Genomic DNA, 25673 nt, shown 5'->3' with positions numbered 1-25673 from the left:
TTCTCTCAAAAAACATCTTCTTTGTTGATTGTCTTCAACAGTTTACAGTGCAGAATAACAGCCGAAACTGCTCAATTTCCTTCAGAACGGAGACTGCTTGGATGAACATTAGAAACTCTGCCTAATACAATTTTGTACATCATAGAGCACCAGAGACAGCAGCTCAAGACGTATCATCAAGGACAAGTTGCAGTCACTTAGAATCGGCTATCCTTCTTATACTGGGCCCGAGACTCGTCCTGGATATGTGGCTGAGGACATCGAATTTACTTTTCCATGGGAAGAAGGACTGATTTTCAAAGCCGGGTTCAAAATACCCGAGCCAAGTCAAGTATCAAGCCTAGAGCTGGAAAGCAGTCTTCTCCGCATAAGGGTCAATGCTGGCAGCAGTGAACACAGAGAATTGAGTATTGACACCGGATCATCCTCAGTCGACGATTTGGAAATCTTCGATCCAGTCCAGTATTACTGATCAACTGAGATATCAATAACTCCCTCCATGTCAACTCTCTATGCCCTCCATCCATAGATCAAACACAACTCCCATCAGTATTCAACCTACAGAACCTCCAGCAATTGTTGAACGAGCAAGTCCATTTGGCAATGAAATTCAAAACTAACCAGATCACTTTGTGAGAACTCTGTTTGAATAAATAATACTAAAATGCTTTGTGTTTTTTTACTTTTTGCTGCAATTCAATTCTTTTTGTTTTGAATTAGTCTCTAACTGTAGGAGTTTGAGCGAAAAACACTATCCACTCTATGTTTCTGCAAAAAAGGGCAACCTTTGAACTTTTGTCAATTTTTTGTTAGCGTTTTCATAAAAAATTCGGCTTTTTAGAAACAAAATTTGAATAAAAAGTCATTATTTAAGGAAAAAAAGCAAATAAGTGTTTTGATTTTCCACAAAAAAATTTGTTTCGATAAGAGATTTTTCCATAAAGCAAGCCATGTTCAAAAAATGTCAAAATGAATTTTGCAGAAAAATTTGTTACACAGTAAATCGAAAAACTGAAACATTTTTTTAGTTTTTAAGTGACAAATTATGAAAATTTTTTCGAAAGTTATGAAAATGTTTTCGACTCTAAATTTGATTAAGAGAAAACGTCAAAAAATTTCCGATTTTCAAAAAAAAGTGTTTCAAATGTTGATTTTTGAAACAAACAACAACTAATTTGAATATTGATTTATAACAACACGTCCATTCGAATTAAAAATAAATACAAACCACAAAACATAAGACAAATTAAATGATTCATTGTTTTCTAGTTTCAAAAAATACGAGAGGACCATCAATTAAGCCATGACCATCTTACACACAATCAACAATCTTCACTATTTCAATCTAAAAATTTGAGTTTTTTGAAAGGATTGAATTCTATCTAAAAAAATTGATTCAGGGGTTTGAGTACTGGCATTTCTTTGTTCAAGGCGTATTATATGACGCTTGAACTTCTTTCTACTCAATCGTTTTTTGGAGACACGGTACTTTTTTAAAGTATTTATTTTCCAACTTTTGCTCAACAGCTCTGGTTTACTGGGTAAAGACACATCCTGACTCTTCTATAATGGAACAAAAGAACTGATGTATATTGAATGTGTAAGAGTAATCTAGAGTTTGATAAATATAAGACAGAACTTCTATTTCCTTCATTATCTCTTTCACTGCTGAAAAAAATGAGAATAATGTGGTAACGACAAGTCTATAATGGATAAAAATTGTCGTTACGAGTTGCAACGGAGCATTTTTAGTGAGAAAAAACTATATACCCCCACAAGTGATCCAGGAAGGAATAAAGTTTTGTCGCTCTGTAAAATTGAAGTGGAACTTGACACATTATTGCTGCCATATTTTAATTAGGTTAACAGAATAGAACCTATATGTGGAAATAAAAAACGGTAACGTTATTTTCCATTTTTATAGGTAGCAAATTCTGCTTCGAAAAGAATCTAAAAAGTCATTTTCAAAATAATAAAATTCAAGAAACAGCGCGGCAAAAGAATTCGTTTTTATTTTTATTCGAACATTTTTATGCAGTGTTTTTCTTTAATGCTACGGAGACCAGATGAAAACCAGCATCCTTTTGAAATAGTGGTTAAAAAATTGCGATTCTCAAGATTTGAGAATGGACTACATTATACGGAAAAATCTAGATGTAATATCATTTACTGTACTTTTTGAGGAAAAAAAAGTCATCAGAACATTTAGGGAGATTTGTTAGTTATTGAGAGTGGCTTGTATTGGAGATAAATCATTTATACAATTTTACACTCTAAGCTTAATTTGCAGAAAATCCTCTCTAAACTTTCTCCTTTCCACTTCAGTGCCTCTTCGATGTACACTCTTTCCTCATTAAAAGCAGGAACTGATTCGGTACCTTTTTATAAAGACATTTTTAATTTACTGTGTCCCGAATTTCTTAAAATGGACAGAAATACATTGATTCAATTTTCCAAGTAATCAGCAAGACATTTCTGGGACCCTTAAAAAGTACCAACAATTTCTAATTAAAGACTACTAAATTCGAAAATTCTGCTTTCTCAAGGAGTATCTCCTTAAGGGAGATCTGGAGGTGAAAGAAAACCAACCTCAAGTCGAAATGGAGTAGGTACTGCAACAGTGTCACAACGTGAGACATATTAGCATTTGGCGAAATTGTTGACTCTATGTTACTTTTCTCCGATCTATCAATGACAACTCAGCTTCAGCTTATAAGCAAATGCATCTCTTTTGTTAAAAGGAGAACAACCAGTTCAAACAAATTTGGAGGATTTTTTTAATATTCAAAAAATTTTCAATGCTGTGTAATTTTATATTTTGTTTGCCTTTTTAAAGCTTCGGCTTAGTTTATTTGTCTTATTTTTTCAACCTGGAAGATAGCTGGAATGTTGGTTCCTCTAAAAACATTTGTCTGAGTTTCAGAAATAAATCAAAAATATTTCTCTACAAACTGAAAAAAGTCTTCTTAGACCGTTTTGGAAGCTTTATTTTTTCCCAAAGTTGATAAAAACTTTGAAAAATACGGATCTGGAGTGGATAATTCATAACAGACTACGACGTACTTCTTTAAAGTTTCAATCTGAAAACGAGGAATTTTCCTTTCCACAGCAACGTTGGAACTGAAATCATTGAATTTGTTTGACAATTATTGAATTAAAAAGAAGGAAAACACAAGATTATTGTTACATCTTCCTGATCTTCCTTCTTCTGTAGAGATTTTCAAAAAGACTAGTATAACTTTAGACAATTAAAAAAAACTTCGATGGATATTGTCACACTTTTAAACATTTTCAGTTGTTACAGTACTCAACAATCATCAACAAAAAACTTAAAATATTGCTTTCTTCATGATAAATTTGGTATCACACCGTTAAATGAGAAGAAATTAACCAAAATTGACCAAAGTTTTCCCCACGGATGACTTATTGGATACGGCATTTCGATACTAGATTCCTTTCTAGCACAATCAAAAGTATTCCGTATACATGCAAAATTAAACAATACCTTTGGTGAGTTGAAGCAACGAAAAACAATGGACCTGGTTATTGTTGTATGTTAGATAAAATTCCGACCTCATGACTCATGGGTAAAATTAGTGGTCTTTTGCATCTCTATAAAACTTATAAAACTATCATCCTCGTAGTTTCCAAATACAAGACTGTTGATTGTTTCTCGAAAAATCATTCCAGAGGAAAGAATACAACTCATTGTACTATATATTGAATGCTTAGAGGGAAAAACTGTAAATGAGTTAGGATATTTTAAGAACGTAAATTAACTTGGTTGCAGTATTTTCTCACCAAAAAGCTACAAATCACTATCTCAAGCAACAAGGAACAAAAAACTGCACGGCATTCATTGGAGTCATGGGAAACTTAATTTTTCAGAGCTAGCTTCCATTATACATCTTCATTGTTCACCAGCAACAGAGTTTTGTGCAAAAGGACTTCGGAAGTGTAAAATTATAACATCCTACTTGTGTTACGTTGTGGAAAACTTTGACGATCGCGGTTGTCAGAAGACTTCCAAACTATTAGAAAACGATGATACTGATTTGGATTGCAGCAGGAACAACCTCTATCGACACAAGAAGACTCTTCACTGTGCAGAAGGCTTACGTTTACGGGACAAGGAATTCATTTTTTTAAATAATATTTAATGTTTGTATTCGTAATTGTAGTTTAATAAATATATATGTAGTTTTTTCTCTAAAATTAGAGTTGTTTTATAAAATGATTTGGTAATTAAAAATCTACAACGTCTGGGTTCTATACTCTACTACACTTTCCTAGACCTGCTCCTAATTGTGACATTTTTTCAATTTTGATGCTTTTTCCTCGCTGATTACCTTTGACAGAAAAATTTTTTGGTTGTGTGCTATATTTAGTTCACTTGTAATTTTATTGATGTTTGGCACATTTCGTTGTTTACGTTTCAATTCAGGTGCACAGTTTTCTTTTCCATCGGAAACAAAATAACCTATAATTGATTTACAAATAGGTCAAATTGTTTTTGAGGACACTAAACAGGAACGTTCAACTTGGAAGGTTTTTGACAGACGTGTAACCGGTCTTTGGTATTCTTCATGTCCCAGTTTTTGTCATGCTGTTGATTTTAGCTCGTTGTTTCGAAGCATTACATCAGCTGAGACGTGTGAGGAGACAACTGATTGGATCGCCAATTTGTCGAGAACAGTTGGATATATTTTAAATTCCCCAAAATTATGAACATAATAGCTTCCACAAAAGAACGAATTTTTATTTCACTGATTGGAGGAAGTGGATCTGTAAAATCTCATCTCATCCAAAATTGGATAGTTTCTGGAAAATTTCAACCCGGACTTGACAAAACTTACTTTCTTTTTTATCAACACTATCAATCTCTTCACAGATTAAATTCAAAAAAATAATGATAAGTGTCTTCGTTTAGGATGTTGATTTTGAAATGAAACAGAACTTACCTAACCATTGAGCAAAGTTTTTACTTTTTTTATGACTCATGTGAAGAAATTTCCAGTTCTAAAGGCTTTGTAAAAACAGCTAGCACTGGAAGACATAAAGGTATGATTACAGAATACATTAAGCACAATCTCTTCCATCAAGGCCGACTAGGAAGGAGTGTTGACATGCAGGACACTCATATAGTTTCACTCAAACCACTCAGAGACTTCTTAATAATGAACACACTTAGTCAATAGTCGGGTTTGGGATCTCAACTAAAAGACGGGTAAACGACAGCGACTTCAGTTACCTAAGGTCATTTAAAAATGTACTTGACTCCGAAAACAGTCGACTCTCTAAGATATTGTAACATCTAACAGTACTTCAGCGCCATCAGTATTTTTCTACCTCGAAACATGCAACAGATTACCTATTTCAACATTGATCACACATCATCTCTCTGCTCTGATTGCTTTCCAGAACTATTCCTAGAGCTTCAAAATAAATTTCCAAAGAAATACTCCCAAAGAATTCATCCAATCTCTAAACTAATCTATACTCTGAACTAATGCTTTATAGCAGGAGAACTAAGAGATATTGAAAAACGAAAAGTTTTTTTTTTCAGAGAAGAAAATCATCAGATTTTTCAAAAAAGAACTAGTCTCAGTTCTAGAAAACAGATCCTTAGCTCTAAAAAGGAGATCAACCTTTTATCAATTTTGAACTCTGTCAATCATTAATCGTTCCTCTTGAAATGAATCAGTTTAGTTTGATTCCTTAACAACTCGAGGAGCAGAAAATCAAGTTATCACAAAAAAAGTGGACAAAGAGGACAAAAAACAGGGTTCGGTCCCGAAAAACTCAGAAAATGTTTTTATAAATGTTAACGCCAAAACAAAGTCTTCCAGCAACGAATCAATTCTCAAGGAAAAGTTTTAGTTCATATCGCATAAAGCTATCCCTTATTGACTGCTTTTGTTAGAAGAAGTAGATAGATCGCCTTTGTCGATTTTGTATTTTTTCGGAAGAGGAAAAACGTTGAATTTCTTGATATTTATTACGCAATTCTTGACGCAAACAGCTTAAATCCACATAAGTTATAAAAAAAGATGCCAAAAGCAAACACCAGTGAAGCAGTATCCCTTTCCAATTCTGAAATAACTAAGCTACAGAAGTTGTACAGGGAACAAAAATCTGCATAGGATTCAGTTCAAAACCTCCAAAAAGATGGTTGATTGTCAAGGAAGAAGGTTGCCTATTTTTTCACAAAGAAAAAATCTTACACTAAGTTTTGACAAGCAATGCGACATTTGAAAACTTGACCTGCTTTTTCAAAACATATCAATGAAATTTGGTGTCTCGATTTAAGGAAAAATGGTTGAGGAAGAACACTATACCTGATAGAGTGTGGGCTGATCAAATTACTGTGTTCCAAGGAGAATTCAAGAACTTTTTCACGAGTAAAGACATCGAAATGTATTATACAAAAATTTAAACAAGAGCTTCGAGTTGCGGTAGCAGAGAGAAAAATTTGTCTTTGAGAACATTTTTCATCGCTACGTGTTAAAATTATGAATACAAAAGTTATCAAATCTATAGGTATATCTACCAAAAATCCATAAAATTACAGAAACCTTTCTATGAGTACTAAGAACCACGCTTCAAAAATGGAGACAAAGCTCAGATGGCAAGTTTCAGGTGACAAGTTTCAACTCACAAGTGAAATTTTCGAAATTGTTAAAATTGCAACTTTGAAGACAACCAACAAATAAACTTTGCGTAGATGAAGGTGATGAAATTTTTGGTAATTTTTTTGAACAAAATCTTGCAAAGTTTTTCATTTAGACATGATTTATTTCGCTGTAGAGTTGGTTTCGAACGATTCCTATGATGGTTACCCGAATAGTAAAATAAGTTCATTGACAAATTTTCTTCCAGAACAAATAAATATTGCAGGAGAAAGGGAAGTTGCAATTACAGAACTATCTTGTCCTTCCTTGTACCAAAACATCAAGGAAGGAAAAATCTTCCATCTAGATGAAACAACACCGGATACAAGACTGTGCAGAAAAGAAGGCTCACGTTTACGGGATATGGAATTTAATTTTTTTGATAATATTTAATGTTTGTATTCGTGATTGTAGTTAATTAAATTTATTTGTAATTTTTTCTCTGAAAAAAGAGTTGTTTTATAGAATGATTTGGTAATTAAAAATCTGCAATTTCTGGGTTCTATACTTTACTACACTTTCCTAGACCTGCTCCTAATTGTGGTACCTTTTTCAAATTTGATGCTTTTTCCTCACTGATTCCCTTGACGGAACATTTTTTTTGATTGTGTGTTATAATTAGTTCACGTGTACTGTTTTAGTTGTTTACGTTTCAATTCAGTTGCACGGTTTTCTTAGCCATCGGAAACAAAATAATTTATAATTGATAACAAATAATTCAATTTGTTTCTGAGGACACTAAACCGGAACGTCCACCTTGGAAATGATTTGACAGATGTGTAACCCAGGTATTTGTTATGCTGTTGATTTTAGCTCGTTGTTTCGAATGAATCACATCAGCTGAGACGTGTGAGGAGAAAACTGATTGGATCTCCATTTTGTCGAGAACAGTTGGATATAATTTATATTCCCCAAAATTATGAACATAATAGCTTCCCCAAAAGAACGAGTTTTTATTTCACTGGTTGAGAGAAGTGGATCTGTAAAATCTCATCTCATCCAAAATTGGGTAGTTTTTGGAAATTTGCAACCGGGACTTATTTTCTTATTTTTGATGACTCTCGTGAAGAAATTTCCAGTTCTAAAGGTTTTGTAAAAATAGCTTCCGCTGGAAGACACAAAGGTTTGATTACAGAATACATTAAGCACAATCTCTTCCATAACAGCCGACTAGGAAGGGGTTTTGACCTGCAGGACACTCATATAGTTTCACTGAAACCACTCAGAGACTTCTTAATAATGAACACACTTAGTCAATAGTCGGGTTTGGGATCTCAACTAAAAGACGGTTAAACGACAGCGACTTCAGTTACCTAAGGTCATTTAAAAATGTACTTGACTCCAAAAACAGTCGACTCTCTAAGATATTGTACTAACAGTACATCAGCGCCAGCAGTATTTTTCTACCTCAAAACGTGCAACAGATTACCTATTGCAACATTGATCACACATCATCTCTCTGCTCTGATTGCTTTCCAGAACTATTCCTAGAGCTTCAAAATAAATTTCCAAAGAAATTCTCCCAAAGAACTCATCCAATCTCTAAACTAATCTATACTATGAACTAATCCTTTATAGCAGGAGAACTAAGAGATATTGAAAAATGAAAAGTTACTTTTTCAGAGAAGAAATTTATCAGATTTTTCAAAAAAGAACTAGTCTCAGTACTAGAAAACAGATCCTTAGCTCTAAAAAGGAGATCAACCTTTTATCAATTTTGAACTTTGTCAATCATTAATTGTTCCTCTTGAAATGAATCAGTTGAATTATGAACAGATACTCAAGTTATCACAGAAAAATTGGACAAAAAAGGGATTCGGGCCCAAAGAACTCAGAAATTGTTTACATAAATGTTACGCTAAAAAAGTCTTCAAGCAACGAATCAATTATCAATTTTGGATTTAGTATTTTGTATTTTTTCTGAAAAGGAGAAACGTTGAATTTCTTGATTTTTTTTACATAATTCTTGACGCAAATAGCCTAAATCCACATAAGTTATATATAAAAATGCCAAAAGCAAACACCAGTGAAGCAGGATCCCTTTCCAAATCTGAAAGAACTAAGCTACAGAAGTTGTACAGGGAACGACATTCTGCATACGGTTCAGTTCAAAACCTCCAAAAAGCTGGTTGATTGTCAAGGAAGAAGGTTGCGAATTTTTTCATAAAGAAAAATTCTTATACTAAGTTTGACAACCAAAGCGACATTTGAAAAATTGACCTGCTTTTTCAAAACACATCAATGACATTTGGTGTCTCAATTTTTTTTGGTATCTGTTGACGTCTTTTGTCGACTGGTCCTTGTTCAACCAATGAAGTCTAAATATTCCTTTGATGTAGTAGCTGCCTTTGAAAAATTGTCGAGGAAGAACACAAAACCTGATAGAGTGTGGGTTTATCAAGTTACTGTGTTCCGGGGAGAATTCAAGAATTTTTTCATATGTAAAGCCAACGAAATTTATTTACAAAATATGAAACAAGAGCTGCGGTAGCAGAAAGAAAAGTTTGTCTTTTAAGAACCTTTTTTATCTCTACGTGGAGTAAAACAAATGGATAGATTTGCTAACATTTTGAACACAAGAGTTATCAAATCTATAGGTATATATATATATATATATATATATATATATATATATATATAAATGTATATAAAAGTATAAATATGTAAATTTTTTCATCAATTTTTACAGAAACCTTTCAATGATTACTAAGAACCACACTTCAAAATTGGAGACAAAACTCGGGTCTCCAAGTAACATATCCTATTTAGAAAAGGTGAAAAGTTTCAATTCACGAGTGAAATTTTCCAAATTGTTAGAATTGCAGCTTTGAAGACACCAACAAATAAACTTTGCGGAGAAGAACGTGATGAAATTCTTGGCAAATTTTATGAACAAAATCATTTATGAAATTTTTGGTAAATTTTATGAACAAAATCTTGCAAAGTTTTTCATTTAGACATGATTTATTTCGCTGTAGAGTTGGTTTTGAACGATTCCTATGATGGTTACGCGAATAGTAAAATAAGTTCATTGACAAATTTTCTTCCAGAACAAATAAATATTGCAGGAGAAAGGGAAGTTGCAATTACAGAACTATCTTGTCCTTCCTTGTACCAAAACATCAAGGAAGGAAAAATCTTCCATCTAGATGAAACAACACCGGATACAAGACTGTGCAGAAAAGAAGACTCACGTTTACGGGATATGGAATTTAATTTTTTTGATAATATTTAATGTTTGTATTCGTGATTGTAGTTAATTAAATTTATTTGTAATTTTTTCTCTGAAAAAAGAGTTGTTTTATAGAATGATTTGGTAATTAAAAATCCACAATTTCTGGGTTCTATACTTTACTACACTTTCCTAGACCTGCTCCTAATTGTGGTACCTTTTTCAAATTTGATGCTTTTTCCTCACTGATTCCCTTGACGGAACATTTTTTTTGATTGTGTGTTATAATTAGTTCACGTGTACTGTTTTAGTTGTTTACGTTTCAATTCAGTTGCACGGTTTTCTTAGCCATCGGAAACAAAATAATTTATAATTGATAACAAATAATTCAATTTGTTTCTGAGGACACTAAACAGGAGCGTCCACCTTGGAAATAATTTGACAGACGTGTAACCCAGTTATTTGTCATGCTGTTGATTTTAGCTCGTTGTTTCGAAAGAATTACATCAGCTGAGACGTGTGAGGAGAAAACTGATTGGATCGCCATTTTGTCGAGAACAGTCGGATATAATTTATATTCCCCAAAATTATGAACATAATAGCTTCCCCAAAAGAAAGAGTTTTTATTTCACTGGTTGAGAGAAGTGGATCTGTAAGATCTCATCTCATCCAAAATTGAGTAGTTTTTGGAAATTTGCAACCGGGACTTATTTTCTTATTTTTGACGACTATCGTGAAGAAATTTCCAGTTCTAAAGATTTTGTAAAAATAGCTTCCGCTGGAAGACACAAAGGTTTGATTACAGAATACATTAAGCACAATCTCTTCCATAAAAGCCGACTAGGAAGGGGTTTTGACCTGCAGGACACTCATATAGTTTCACTCAAACCACTCAGAGACGTCTTATTAATGAACACACTAAGTCAATAGTCGGGTTTGGGATCTCAACTAAAAGACGGGTAAACGACAGCGACTTCAGTTACCTAAGGTCATTTAAAAAAGTACTTGACTCCGAAAACAGTCGACTCTCTAAGATATTGTACTAACAGTACATCAGCGCCAGCAGTATTTTTCTACCTCGAAACATGCAACAGATTACCTATTTCAACATTGATCACACATCATCTCTCTGCTCTGATTGCTTTCCAGAACTATTCCTAGAGCTTCAAAATAAATTTCCAAAGAAATTCTCCCAAAGAACTCATCCAATCTCTAAACTAATCTATACTCTGAACTAATCCTTTATAGCAGGAGAACTAAGAGATATTGAAAAACGAAAAGTTACTTTTTCAGAGAAGAAATTCATCAGATTTTTCAAGAAAGAACTAGTCTCAGTACTAGAAAACAGATCCTTAGCTCTAAAAAGGAGATCAACCTTTTATCAATTTTGAACTTTGTCAATCATTAATTGTTCCTCTTGAAATGAATCAGTTGAATTATGAACAGAAACTCAAGTTATCACAGAAAAATTGGACAAAAAGGACAAAAAAGGGATTCGGGACCAAAGAACTCAGAAATTGTTTACATAAATGTTACGCTAAAAAAGTCTTCAAGCAACGAATCAATTATCAATGAAAAGCTTAAATTCATCTCGCATTGAGCTATTCTTATTGACCGCATGTGTTAGATGGCGTAGGTAGACGGCGTAGGTAGTTATATATAAAATTGCCAAAAGCAAACACCAGTGAAGCAGGATCCCTTTCCAAATCTGAAATAACTAAGCTACAGAAGTTGTACAGGGAACGACATTCTGAATACGGTTCAGTTCAAAACCTCCAAAAAGCTGATTGATTGTCAAGGAAGAAGGTGGCGAATTTTTTCATAAAGAAAAATTCTTATACTAAATTTGACAACCAATGCGACATTTGAAAAATTGACCCGCTTTTTCAAAACACATCAATGACATTTGGTATCTCAATTTTTTTTGGTATCTGTTGACGTCTTTTGTCGACTGGTCCTTGTTCAACCGGTGAAGTCTAAGTATTCCTTTGATGTAGTAGCTGCCTTTGAAAAACTGTTGAGGAAGAACACAAAACCTGATAGAGTGTGGGTTTATCAAGTTACTGTGTTCCGGGGAGAACTCAAGAATTTTTTCATATGTAAAGCCATCGAAATTTATTTACAAAATGTGAAACAAGAGCTGCGGTAGCAGAAAGAAAAGTTTGTCTTTTAAGAACCTTTTTTATCGCTACGTGGAGTAAAACAAATGGATAGATTTGCTAACATTTTGAACACAAGAGTTATCAAATCTATAGGTATATATATATAAATGTATATAAAAGTATAAATATGTAAATTTTTTTTATCAATTTTTACAGAAACCTTTCAATGAGTACTAAGAACCACACTTCAAAATTGGAGACAAAACTCGGGTCTCCAAGTAACATATCCTATTTAGAAAAGGTGACAAGTTTCAATTCACGAGTGAAATTTTCCAAATTGTTAAAATTGCAGCTTTGAAGACACCAACAAATAAACTTTGCGGAGAAGAACGTGATGAAATTCTAGGCAAATTTTATGAACAAAATCATTTATGAAATTTTTGGTAAATTTTATGAACAAAATCTTGCAGAAATTATCATTTAGACATGATTTATTTCACTGTAGAGTTGGTTTCGAATGATTCATATGATGGTTACCCGATTAATACAATGAGTTCATTGACAAAATTTCTCCCAAAACAAATAAATATTGAAGGAGAAAGGGAAGCTGCAATTACAGAGCTATCTTATCTTTCCTTGTACCAAAACATCAAGGAAGGATAATTGTTCTGTCTAGATGAAACAACACCGGATACAAAAACTTGATACTATTACACACTTACTCCAAGTCCATATCTCTCGATATCTGATATTGTATACAAAAAGAACAGAAAAGTTAAAAAAACAGTACAAAGATTACACGCTAAAAAAATTACACGGTCATTTTTTCATCAACGAGAACTCTATTCTTGTTATATTTGGTGCTGATCTTGGCCATTTCTTTGCATGTGAAGAAGCTCTCTAGGGGATGGGTGGTGCTGGTCCACATTTTCCCAAGTTCCCTGATGATATTGTAGGAATACATAACTCAATGATATATGGTGACATTGTTGAATACAATATTGTGGATGATGCGAAAGCCGCCCTTTTACAATGCATTCCTTTTATATCAACGGTTGAGAATGGATACAGCATCTCAAAAAGACCATAGACGAATTGGCAAAATTTTCCGAATCTACAGTTTTTTCCCACCCGCAAAAATATCCAAACATACTGAAAATTCATTCCGCAGCATAAAACTCAAGCTCCGATTATTTTATGGTAAAAAATTGCCTTTTAACTCTGCTGGAGTAACAGGAGAAGTTTTAATTTTTAGCATAACTTCTGATTATCATTTTAAAAAAAGAAGTTCTAAAAAATGGATGCTGATAGACAGCAATTCTGTTTTTTGAGACGCAGCAATTTTGTTTTTGAGACAATATGCTGTCCCAGCAGCAAAAATGTGGGTGCTGAATTATTTGAAATGGCTACTCCTGGAATTGAAAACGCTTTGACTGTGATGAAAAAAGTTACATCTGCTATGGCTGATGTTGGAAAGAAAATTTTACGTAAGCATTTAAGCGCAGAAAAAACAACAAATCGTCGCGTTAGTCGTAGATCACCTCCAGAAATCAGTCGACGTCGTTGAACAAGAATAGATATAAGTGTTGATCTAAATTGAATTCTAGTTCAACAAAATTTTCTCGTTTTCGATATAAACACTTTAGAAGGTTGCAGATTTTACAGATTTTTGAAAAAATTCCTGCTTTGCAATCAATTGAATCCTCTCATGTTAAGGATTTTTATCCCAGTACTTCTTTTGATGAAAGCAGCTTTGAATTTGAAACAGAAAGAATTATCTATATTAAAATGAGAGATATCAACCATCAAATCAAAGTTGGGTTACAACATGGAAGATTGTTTGATGACTTCATGACAAAATAGGAAAAGCAGATGCGGGCATGTCTTTCACAGATGACGAGTTACACTATCTAACTCACCTCAGCATTATATTACACTCATTCTTTGCCAACTGTGAAATGTGTCTGGACACAAGGCTTTTTTTCCGGTGTATTTAGTGCTTCAACAAGAAATAATGAAAAATTATTTTTTGCTCGTCATAGATACGAATTTGATAGAGCCCATTATGAGAATAGCCCATTTGAAAGATACGAATATGAGAATAGCCCATTTGTATCGAAAGGAAGAACTCTTGCTGAAAAAAACATCTACAAATGTATATTTGCGTTTGATTTTTTCCAATTTGAAATTACTGATTCCAAAAACTAAAGTCATGCCGAAACTGATTTGTAAATGACCTGACGTTTCCGCTGAAGTTCTTGAATGTTTCTTGTTTACACGACGGGTTGTTCACCAGAAAATCAAATACCATTTAACTCATTAACCTGCCTGTTATAATTTTATGGAAACAATTGCACGTACTTTTTTATTCTTTCAGGACTGAACAAGTTTATTCGGGAAAACGTTTTTAACAATGATCCAGTCAGACGAATAGCTATTGCGATTTACACAAATTTAGCATTCACTTGACATTTTTTGAGTGAATTTTTCCCAATACCCGAAATTTGAGTTGTGAAAAGATAGAATTGTTGACAGAGGTAGAGCTATAGTATCAGTTGATACAATTAATGACTGTAGAGCACATGTAAAAACAAGGAAAGCAAAAAAATTCAACGAAGAAATTCTGGCATTACTGAATCATCAATTTCAGAAGAATTATGTACTTTTATTCGATTTAACTTCACTTCAAAATGCTGGATAAAGTGTTTATTATCCTTAACTCAGCGGTGAAAGTAATCGATTGGTATTGTTTTTGATCGTCCGCTTAGAAACGTGACAGAAAGAATTGTTCTTGAACAAACACTGTCCTCTGTTAAAATTAATCAGTTTTGAAATTTTGTCAAAAAATGCGTGAGAATTTTTTTGCCGTTTTACGGTTATTGTATACTTGATCTCTGTATTGGAAATTTTGTTGGTTTTATCCCTTTTTTGATCTAGCTGTTGTTGTCTAAATCAAACTTTTAACTTACGCATGTCAATTGGGCTAGACTAATTTCAAAGATTTATGTTAATCTTCTTTTCTAAATTTCCTTGGACATTTTTATAATTATTGTTTTGTTTAACACCAGCTCTCAGAAGGAAACAATCGACAAGATCACAATATCCAGAGACTATTGTTTTACTCAGCAGAACAAAAATTTCTAAATTGATAGCTCTGTCAGGAATCCTTGTGCAAAGATGTATTGTGGTATAAATAAAAGCAAACTTATTTGTCATTCGCATATCTCACTTTTTGACATTATTGAACGTATTCCAGAGCTAAAATTTTGATAAATTGGATTTTCGCCCTAAGATTATATTCCAGTTTACACAAATTTAGTTTTGCAATCATCAATACTTCTCCAAGCAGTGAGTTTGGTGTACATTGAATAGTTAATGGTCGGCTCAATAGTAATTTTCACTGCACCAATTCTCTAGCACGATCAGATACACAATATAAGTTTTTCAGTAAAAATATCAGACAATGATACACAGACCAACGGAGAAAATGCAAAACTTGTGTGCATTCTACGTTATTTATGCTGCATTTCATCTATTTAAATTCTTAAAGGAAAATTTGAACACCTTTTGAAAATTTTATTAGTAAAAATATGTGTTTTGATTATTGCGGTTTACACTAAGCTGCTGTCTAATAAAGTCGATATTAGTACTTAACAATTCTATCAATTACTCAGTTATCTACGCAAGTTTTTCTTATTTATTTATTTTTTCAATCCACTCGGCTAATTGCGCTTCGGTTTGCACTTATTTTGATAATTATTCATATCTATTTATTGTAAATTTTCGACTGATTTTGTACATGAATGCGCTTAGTTTGGACTGTGTAAGTTAATTTGAATTTTTTAAATTCATTTTTCCTTTATTTGCCTTTTTCGAAATTATGAGCGTTTAAAAGTTCAAAAACACTGTGACAAATTCAGATTATCAAACGGTAGTTTTGATTCAACAACCTCTGGGTTGTAAGCCCAGCACGCTGTCACAGCGCCATCTTTCTATTGAATTTCGGCTAAACCTATCTTTATACATTGCGGTGGTTATACCTCATCTTAAAAGATTTTGGCGACTGAAACAAAAAAATTATTGCATGTTGAAACTTACTGCGAGTTGATGTACGCATCAATTCCAACTCGCGCTGCCTGTACAAGCCCCCTGCGCACTGCCTGTGCAATTCCCTTGCCTGTAGAATTCTCCTGAGCGTAAACGTTAATGACGGGCTCTGAAATAGGGGACTGATGTAATCACGTTCCTCTACTATTACCCTGAATCCTATACATAATCTTAATATCATTAGGCTATAGCTAAAGTTAATACATTGCTGTGGCTATAACTATTTTTAATAAATATAACTAAATGTAAGCTTAAAACAAGCTATACCTAATCTTAAAACAAAGCGGCTATACCTAATCTTATTACATTGAGACCGCTATGCCTAATCTTTATACATGTACGAGTATTCTTTTCGCAATCTTAATTTTTTTGTGATGACCCAAGTCTGTAAAAATACGCTATGCCCTATCTTTATGAAAAGGGGACCTCACCTCCCCCCCGTGGCTGGGCCGCTCACATATGCAACTCATCTGAATGCAGTTTTATTGCCTCCGCTGGTCACTTATCTCAATTGGGTGCCAACAAATTCGGTGCCAGCATTTCATGATTGACCAATTGACACAATACTCGAAGAACAAATTGAATTTTCTGCCGACAAAACTGTGAAAAAAATCAACCATGCGTCAATCAAGCTTCTGACGATATTGCCAATTTGTCGGGTGTCAACTATTCAACGTGTTCAACTGACCTTGACACGTCACTATCTAGTCTACTCACTACGCCAGCATTTCAAACAATTACGTCGGCAATTAGCCCATCTCTCTCGTAACATCAAATTCCTCCTAAACATTTCAGCAGGACAACGAGTTGCCGCTGAAGCCGTTTTCAAATCAACAGTTTGTTCAGCAACTCCGAAAGTTACCACAAAACCTATAAACCGACAACTGGGAAATTCTTCGATGAATTCATTCGTTTAGTCTGACAAAAAAACGTGAAAATTTACATCGATTTAAACGAGTCATTTTGATTCTGAAATGTGATTTTGTATGAAATACACAGAATGCGTTTTCTAATTTTCTTGCAACTTTTTTTCTAAATCTCGTTTACATTTGTTGTGTGTTATTATTCAAATCAAACAAAAAAACATAAACAAAAAAAACGAAAAGCGAAAAAAATTTAAAATAAAAAACGATTAATTTTGATCTTGTTCGGGAGATATTTTGACTGGTTTTGATGACGCAATCACATGATTTCTTTCCTATGAGGAATTCATCTACTGAAACAACTACAACATACTAGCTTTTTGTTATGTTATATAAAGAATTGCACTTCCGAGTCAACCAAAAAAAAAGTACTTTTTGTATTTTGATAATCGCAATTAACGGAAATAACGTAGTTCTTCGACATAAGAGGTACCCGTTTTGTGGCACAAATATCCTATAACAGTATGCGAAAGCTTCAGCAGCAAATCATTTGCAATCTCAAAGCAATAATTAAAATAATTGTCACAAAACTGTAACCAGAAAAAAATTTCGAAAAAAATTTGAAACCTCATTTGCGTGAGATAGCTCAATAAAAACAGGTGAAGAGAATTTTTGAAAAAAGAGCTCCGACGTTTGACTCCAAGAAAGAGGGTTTCGAAAAAAAACTTGAGAAGAAACTGATGTATAATAGGGCCTCCGCAAACTGTCTCCTACAAAACTCAATACGCTCGTCAAATTTAAGTTTGCAGTTTTGGGTCGCGATGCGACTAGTTAACCGGTAATTAATTGATGTTTAAATCGAATGCTAGATGGAGGAAGGGTTTCAAAACATTTGGTCATTAATGTCACAATAACATCTGGCATTAATTAGCATATGAAGTACCCTGTGGAAAATTTCACCTCGCAGGTTTTGCAGTTCTGCAAAAGATGGGCCCACGGGACAAATTATTCTAAAATCACCTGTCATCAGAAAAAGACGGGTGGCTGTCTTTTATTGACACTGACTTTGGATGGTTGACAGAAAAAAATTTTTACGTTTTTTCGAGCACTTTAGTAGTTCAGTTCTAAAATTTCACAACGGGGGGCATTTTGCTCATCACTACTAAAAACGTAGGACAATGAAAATATATTTCAACTTTGTCATAGTCGTTTTTGACGTCATTTGTTAGCAAAAACGCTAGGCAATACCGCTTTGATAGTATACAATCACCAACTTTTTGTTTTGTTTAGCCAAAAATTTTAACAAACTTTCGAGTCGAGCCAATTTCAGCCGATCAGAGGCCGCTTTTTTGAATTCAAAATCTCGCTTTATATCTGTAAGGAACTCCCCTTTGTATCTTACCGTTGAGAAATTCGCATCATTTAATCTCAATCTATTTTGGAGACTTGCGCCATCCCATACAGCTGTCATGAAAGAGCTAATCCCGGCGTGAAGCATGGTCTCATTTCAACCAAAAAATTGAAAAAAAAAACGATGTCTTTCTGTTAGCTATGAGATTCTACTTATCGCGACATGTCTGATATGCCAAAACACATGCAGAATAAACATTAGAGATATGGAAAATTTTTTCGATCTTCAACACTGCATTCCACAATGCATATTGTTATTCTCAGCATTTAAGGAGAGTTCACTCAATTCCAGTGCTTGGGTCGGGGTTCCGTCACCAGAGTCCCCGAACCAGACAGTTTCCAGGGTGTTCTTAAAGTCAACAAAATAGACAACGGAGACAACAACCAAGAGACTGCTACAGACCTGCAACGCTTCAACCACTCAAAACGCTGTTATTTGAAGGAGCTAATAGCAGTAAAACTGAAAACTGGTCAACAAAAGTTAAATTTACAGCAGAGCTTCTTCTTTTGAAAGAAAAGATTGAAGACGAAGATGACGAGAGCATTGCGATATACGCTAACTCTTTTCAAGGGCTTATGTACGCAGAGTGTCTCATCAATGATGAATTCTGAGTTATGATTGAAAAAGTGATTGTTTTTTATTATCTTTGCATATTCTGGAAGTTGATGAGTGTTAAAAAAATTAATTCGAGTTTATGTCATTTTCCTTAAATCTCTACCTGCAACGAGATCATCTTTCACCAATTTACCACCCATTTTACTTAATTATCAAAGCCTCCTAACCATACGAAATCATTTCGACAACAATTGTTTCATTTCTTGTTTCTTTGCTGCTTTTTGTGAAAAACAACAACAACAACACTAGACTCGAAAAAGAGCGGGATGGAAAAAAATCAAATTGGCGTCGCCTGATTTCCTCAAGACATAGACCAGAACTCAACCATCTGGTGAGTTCCAATGCCCAAAGTTTTTAAAGTCTTTATACTGATATGAATTGCCGACCAATATCAACCTGTTTGGCGTCAGAAACTGAGATCTGTTCCCAATGCGATTCTCCATTTTTCCAGCTTCAGCTTGGAGTCTGACTTCAAATTTACTTCTCCCTTATGAGATTAAAACGCATTGCTATGTTTTCATTAGAAGTTTACTCAGATTGCATTTTTTCATAAAAGTTATCTCTTCGTTCACGCCAAAAATGTTTCCGTTTATCTCATTACAGTTTATTTACTTCTAAGATCACTTAGAAAGTTCTGTTGAAAGTGCTCCGGTTGTTATCTGAGTTCCATATGCCAATAATAACTTGTAAAAGTCTCTAATTGATCAGCTATCTGATTTGCGGCCCAGGTAATCTTTTTCTGTTACGAGTTCTTCCTAAACTCTGAAGACACCTGCTCGCTGTACCACCGTCCATGCAAAAAAGAAACATCTTCGCAACCTGAGAATGACAAATCCTGTGGCTTTGCATCATCGAGCAAGTTATCCCCAAGGTCACACATTTGGATAACTCGGAAAACTGATGGAAGAATTTCAGTGAACATATTCACTCAACCGCAAAGAATATACAAGTTCAGAAGCAAAAATTTCCTTTGTTTAGCGGTGACCGATCCTCCTTGCGTAAAATTGACAGCAAACAGTGTTGGATTGTTGAAAAGGATTCTCATGAAGCAGTTGAATAAGATTGGGATAACTGTCATTACAGTTGTGGTTTTTTTCGATTGGGTCATTACAGACCGATAGGAAATTCTATTTTCCTACATTTTATTGGACACAAGATTGAAAACTTTGACCTTCACCATAATTGCCTCATTCACCGAAAATGTGACCTGATAACAACAATCAATGTCATTCGAGAAGCGGAAAAAAACACAGAAGCTTGATTTTGGGAGTGCTATATGAGAGGGCGGACAAAGCTGAAAAGAAGCTGGTGCCTAATTTTGATTGCTAACGTTTTGCTGTCTCGTGAAAATGTTTCAATGGGTCCCGGGAAAACTGGTAGATTTTGTAATATCAGATTTTGTAATAATTTAATTAAATCAATGTTTTCTAGCATTCATCCTCCAGGCAGGCAACACCTCAAACGGAAAAGTTATTCTTCATTTTCCTATTTGAGCAACCACTCAAACTTTGCGGATACAAAAATGCCAGCCTTTAGTGACTGGAAATTTTCTCTAGAGAATGGACGAACTGCTATTGGTGAGATAAAACCGAATAATGCAAAGAAAATCAGGCAGATGCTACAGTTCAACACTATGAAAGATTCTCTGGAGTTCTCATTTGAAACTGGTTGGTGATCTTCGTGCCACCTGTTTGGAATACTGTGGTGATATAGGCTTCCAGTGGTATAGCTCATGTTTTCACGGCGACAAACATAGCAGATGACGCGGCATTAGGTATCACAAAGGCCCACGCGCTTGAAGGGTGTGACCAAGCCCAAATATATACACATGATTGCTCAGTCAGTTTGGGTGGCATGACATCAGACTTCGAGAATCAGTACTTTAAAGCAAGAGACAAATATTTGCCTGGTCTCGACCAAGAAGAAGCATCCACATATGTATTTGGCGTGGACGCAAATAAGTTGTTTGGAGTTTTATACAGGCGGAACTCCGTCATTAGTGATGTTTGAAATTCTCGAGGGCAAATCCAGTAAGCGTAATTCTGAAATAGTCTCACGACGTCGAAGCGGACTTAGAGTACCCTACAAATAATATTGACAGCTAAAAGTCTTGCATGATAGCGCCTGTACAGGAAATCGTACAAGACGACCGGCCAAGGGATTTACAGTTCAGCATAAAATAAGGTTTTTTAAACCCCAAAAGAAAGTCCCAAAACTGTTGCTGATTATTTTTTTTTAAAGCTGCTTCTGTCGTCCAATACAAATTACTTCGAGTTTTTGTCCATCTTGGTATGCGGATTGAAAAATTCACCGAGTGCAGCAATTCAACCACGAGATATGACTCGAGTCAGATTTCATCCTGAACAGCAATATGCGGACAAACGTAGCAAATCATTTGCAACTAAAGTACTGTTATCTTATGATACTAAGTATGGGAAGACAATTCAATCAAAACAACGAAGCTTGAAGGTGTAAAATAACGAATAAACATGAATTCCTGAGAGTGACATAAGAGCTATTTCTAAATTTCAGTTTGAACGGTTGAAAATGTTCGAAGGGATTAGGTCAGTTTTGTTTTTAAGTCGGAAATTTTTCTAGGACTACATGGATCGTATTCGGCACAGCAGTCCTCGATTTGTTAAATTCTGTATCTTTTCATTATCTAGTGGTACGGCCCAGTTTTTAATGCTAAATTATTTTTCGGACACTGAAAACCAACCCTACAAAATTGAAAGGCAAGATCTGTACGACAACCTAGATAGTAGAAAAGACGACGTGAGAAAAAACTTTGGTTTCTCACTCTAACTTACATGGCACAAAACCATAAAGCGACGTCAATAAGTGTTAGCTCCTCAGGTTCAACGACAAATCCAAAGGGGATTTGTTTGGCTGAATTTGTTTTTTTAATACAGCCAAGGTTAATTTATTTAAAAAATTTTTACTTTTTATGAATTAGCACCACTCTTTCTACAAAATAGTAGATTTAGCAAAAGTCTAAACAAAAACTCCAGTTTAGTTCTCGGCCAAATGCATTAACAAACTGAGCAAAAAATCTTTTGCGTGCATTGTTTGAAGCCTTACTGAATAAATCGAAGCCGTTAGGAGTGGTCAATACAAAAATAACGACTGAAAATGATTAAAAAACTGAGGCAGCCAACAAAGTTTCGGAATCAGCGTTTGATATCAAAAGAAAGATACATTTGTTAGGATGTGCTAGAAATTCAACCGTTCAATTATTACTGTGACCTCAACGACAATGTAAGCAAACACCTCACCAATATTCACTATAATGGTTTGGTGCCGAGCAAAGCAAAATAAGTTGGGACTGTTTTGATATCAGTTACAATTTGACTGATAATATTAAAGAAATTTTATTCTGTAACCTGAAATTGATAGTGTATCTCATCTTATTTACCATCCCGGGAAAGAGAATACGCAAACACTGCAGCGAAAACTTGAACCTTCTTTAGGAAAATGCCAGAAATTATTTGCCGCCAGATCCCGGTTTCATCACTGTTGAAAGAATCAGAGATCCGGATAATTTTGACGAAGAAAGCTTGTTGAGCAAGCAGTTCAGAAGAAAAAATTGTTTGCTCTTCCATTGAATTCCCAACAAGCGATATTACCGGCGAACAGTAGTTAAAACCTTGTCTACTTTCACAGCCAGAATTTGTTGTGTACTAACTTCTATTGAAATAGCTCTCAGTGGATTTTTTTGTTGTGTGCTGCTTTCAATTTGATCGGCCTGCTTTCCATTTTTTGAGCATTTCAATTTTTACGAAATCCAAAATTATCTCAGCTTCAGTCCAACAAGCAGACGGTGAAGTTAGAGGACAAGCAAAACTATTTTAGATGGCTACATAATTAATTACACTTTATCGCTCATATCACAATAAAACTCTGTACTATATTATCCCATTCATTTATATGCCGTCTTATGCGCATATAACTTTATATCATAATATGCGCAAGTAAAGTATTCCATTTCATGCCGTTGCAAACGCTAAACCCTATTGTCTTCATGAGACTTTTACACTATTGTCTGGAATGATATACCATTTTCCATATAGCGCTGTATTTTTACTACTGACATCACTTTTCACTGCTCCGACCTTCAAAAAACACGCGCATGTTGAACTGTTTATGTAGTGAAATGTTCATTTCTGCCCCAATCTTAAGGATGTTTCAGTGGTAATCCTTCAAAAAAACCAACTTTGAATACTTGTTTTATATGATATCTGCTCATTCAGCACTTTGCATAGCACACATTCCACGCTTTCCCCGCAAAATTTCGCAACTTTCAGTTTTTCTGTTGCATAAATTTCAATTAACCATGTACCTTACATATTTTCAGAATTTTGTAACATAATCTCTGCACTTAAAATATTGGTCCTGTGCAATAATTGGGCAGAAGCTGGCTTGAATTATGCCAGAACTTTTTTCAAAGCATTTGAAAGAAATGAGTTAATGCGTTGCCCGATTGAAGTGAGGGAAGTATTAAAATATTATCTCGGCAACTTGGATATTTCTTGAAATTTGTCTTGATATTTAGTGAATTAGGCATTTTGAACAAAATCAAATAGGAGAAAACAATACAGCATGATATTCAGTTTTATATGCAAACTTTTCAAATGCGACAAATAAGTAAGACACTTAACTTTGGAATAATTTACAGAAGATTCCAAGAGTTGCTGAAAACTCCCATTCTAGATTGTATGACTACTCGCACATTTTGAATTTCAAAACTGTTATCGCAAAAATTTTTGGAAGCTGTATAGAACTTTTTCTGTCTGTGTTTTTCTTTTTTTGTTCCTTTCTTAAAAGAAACTAACAGCTAAAAATATTAGTGATATGGCTTATGTTTTAAAGACATTTAAAAATACTCAAAACTTTAGATATAAAAGCAGGAGTACCCAACTACCCTTGCGCGCTTTCATTCGGTGATGCCAGTGCTCTATGAGAAAAACAGCAGAAGTGGGATGAACTTTTCATCAAAAACACTTATTTCTGATAAATTATAGCATCCTTAATTTGAACTTACACTTAGATATTAATATGGCATGAGTTCTTAAAAATTCGCTCAGATATTCCAATATTTTCTGAAGCCTCATCGTTAACTACAAATTGCCCAAAAATGTTTCCAACATATCAATTCCAATTCCCAAGACTTGACCCAGAGAAGAAATCATTGAAAATGATTTTCAATTACACTAATAAGGTTTGAGTATCATTCAAATATAAATCCTAAACTAAAATCAATAGCTCATGTATAACACTCGTTCATTCTTTTTTGTTTATAACGTTTTTATATTTTATGCTATGTTTTTAACCAGCGCTTTTGTCTACCCCACGTCAATTTTGGCAAAATGTAACAGACATTTTACTGTTAAGTACTTGTGCATCAATCAGCCCTAAACACTATCCGTTTGAGTCTCAATTTTAATTTCTATGATTTTTTTCGGTAAACCATCTCTAGCATTGTGAACTTTTTTAGAGATACCGCTTTTGTTTTTGAGCTAGATTTAACTTACAAAAACGATACTTAGGTAACATTACAAAATATATCTCATTTTATGGGAATAACAATGCCAGTTTCTTCGACCATAGGTTGGTATGTTGAAACACATTACAGGACATTTTTTCCAACTGGATAATTTCACCCTCTCGAGTTAAAACTCTGTCGTGTTCAAACTGAATTTTTTTGACCAAAACAAGCTATTATTTTTTCACCTTATAGGTAATCGTTACTTATCAATGTTCAGATGTTCGGCACAACAGAATTTTTGTATCAGCGAATTACCCGTTACCCGGGTTCCACAATGAAAACTTGCCAACCATAAAACGACATATATGAGTTTTAAGTAAACCTACCAACATACATTGATCATAGACACCTTTAGACACTCATAACGACTCCAATAAACCGATGGAAATCCAAACTTTTGTTTCTCTGCGCAGAAAAAAATGGGGACTCCAAAGTTCATTTTTATGGTACCTTACCATAAAACGCCTTAAAAAATGTTAACGGACCGTTTTATGGCTAAAATTTTCCATAAAAATAATACCATTAAAATTTATCCAGAAGTTTTCCGCATATTGCCAGTGGGATTGTTTCCACTGGCTCCCCCAAGTAAATTAGGCACCTAGGCATCCTCGGTTTGTAAATTTGTAAACACATTTTATTGCATGTGAACTATTATGAATGAATATGTGTGAATAGGCATTTAGAAAATGCAATGCGCATATAACTTTATATCATATTATGCGCAAGTAAAGTAGTCCATTTCATGCCGATGCAAACACTAAACCCTATTGTCTCCATGAGACTTTTACACTATTGTCCCCATGGAATGATATACCATTTTTCATATAGCGCTGTATTTTTACTACTGACATCACTTTTCACTGCTCCGACCTTCAAAAAAAACACGCGCATGTTGAACTGTTTATGTAGTAGAATGTTCATTTCTGCCTCAATCTTAAGGATGTTTGAGTGGTAATCCTACAAAAAATAACCAACTTTGAATACTTGTTTTAAATGATATCTGCTCATTCAGCGCTTTGCATAGCACACATTCCACGCTTTCCCCGCAAAATTTTGCAATTTTCAGTTTTTCTCTTGTATAAATTTCAATTAACATTGTACCTTACATATTTTCAGAATTTTGTAACATATTCTTTCCACTTAAAATGTTGGTCTTGTGCAATAATTGGGCTGAAGCTGGCTTGAAT

General features: G+C 34.2%; 1 protein-coding gene across 1 annotated transcript in view; it reads right to left on the bottom strand.

Annotated features, from left to right (window-relative positions):
- Positions 1–16039: 16039 nt before the first annotated feature.
- LOC142352928 (perivitellin-2 67 kDa subunit-like) overlaps positions 16040–25673 on the bottom strand; it is a 24707-nt gene continuing 15073 nt past the window's right edge. The window contains exon 2 of the mRNA XM_075405085.1: positions 16040–16161. Within this exon, the coding sequence (XP_075261200.1) occupies positions 16040–16161 (122 nt within the window). The remainder of the gene's footprint in view (positions 16162–25673) is intronic.

Source organism: Convolutriloba macropyga, chromosome 14, assembly GCF_964194025.1.
Source record: "Convolutriloba macropyga chromosome 14, txConMacr16.3, whole genome shotgun sequence".
NCBI classification, from domain to species: domain Eukaryota; kingdom Metazoa; phylum Xenacoelomorpha; order Acoela; family Convolutidae; genus Convolutriloba; species Convolutriloba macropyga.
The sequence above is the reverse complement of the archived record's forward strand: the minus strand, read 5'-3'. Positions and strand labels throughout refer to the sequence as shown.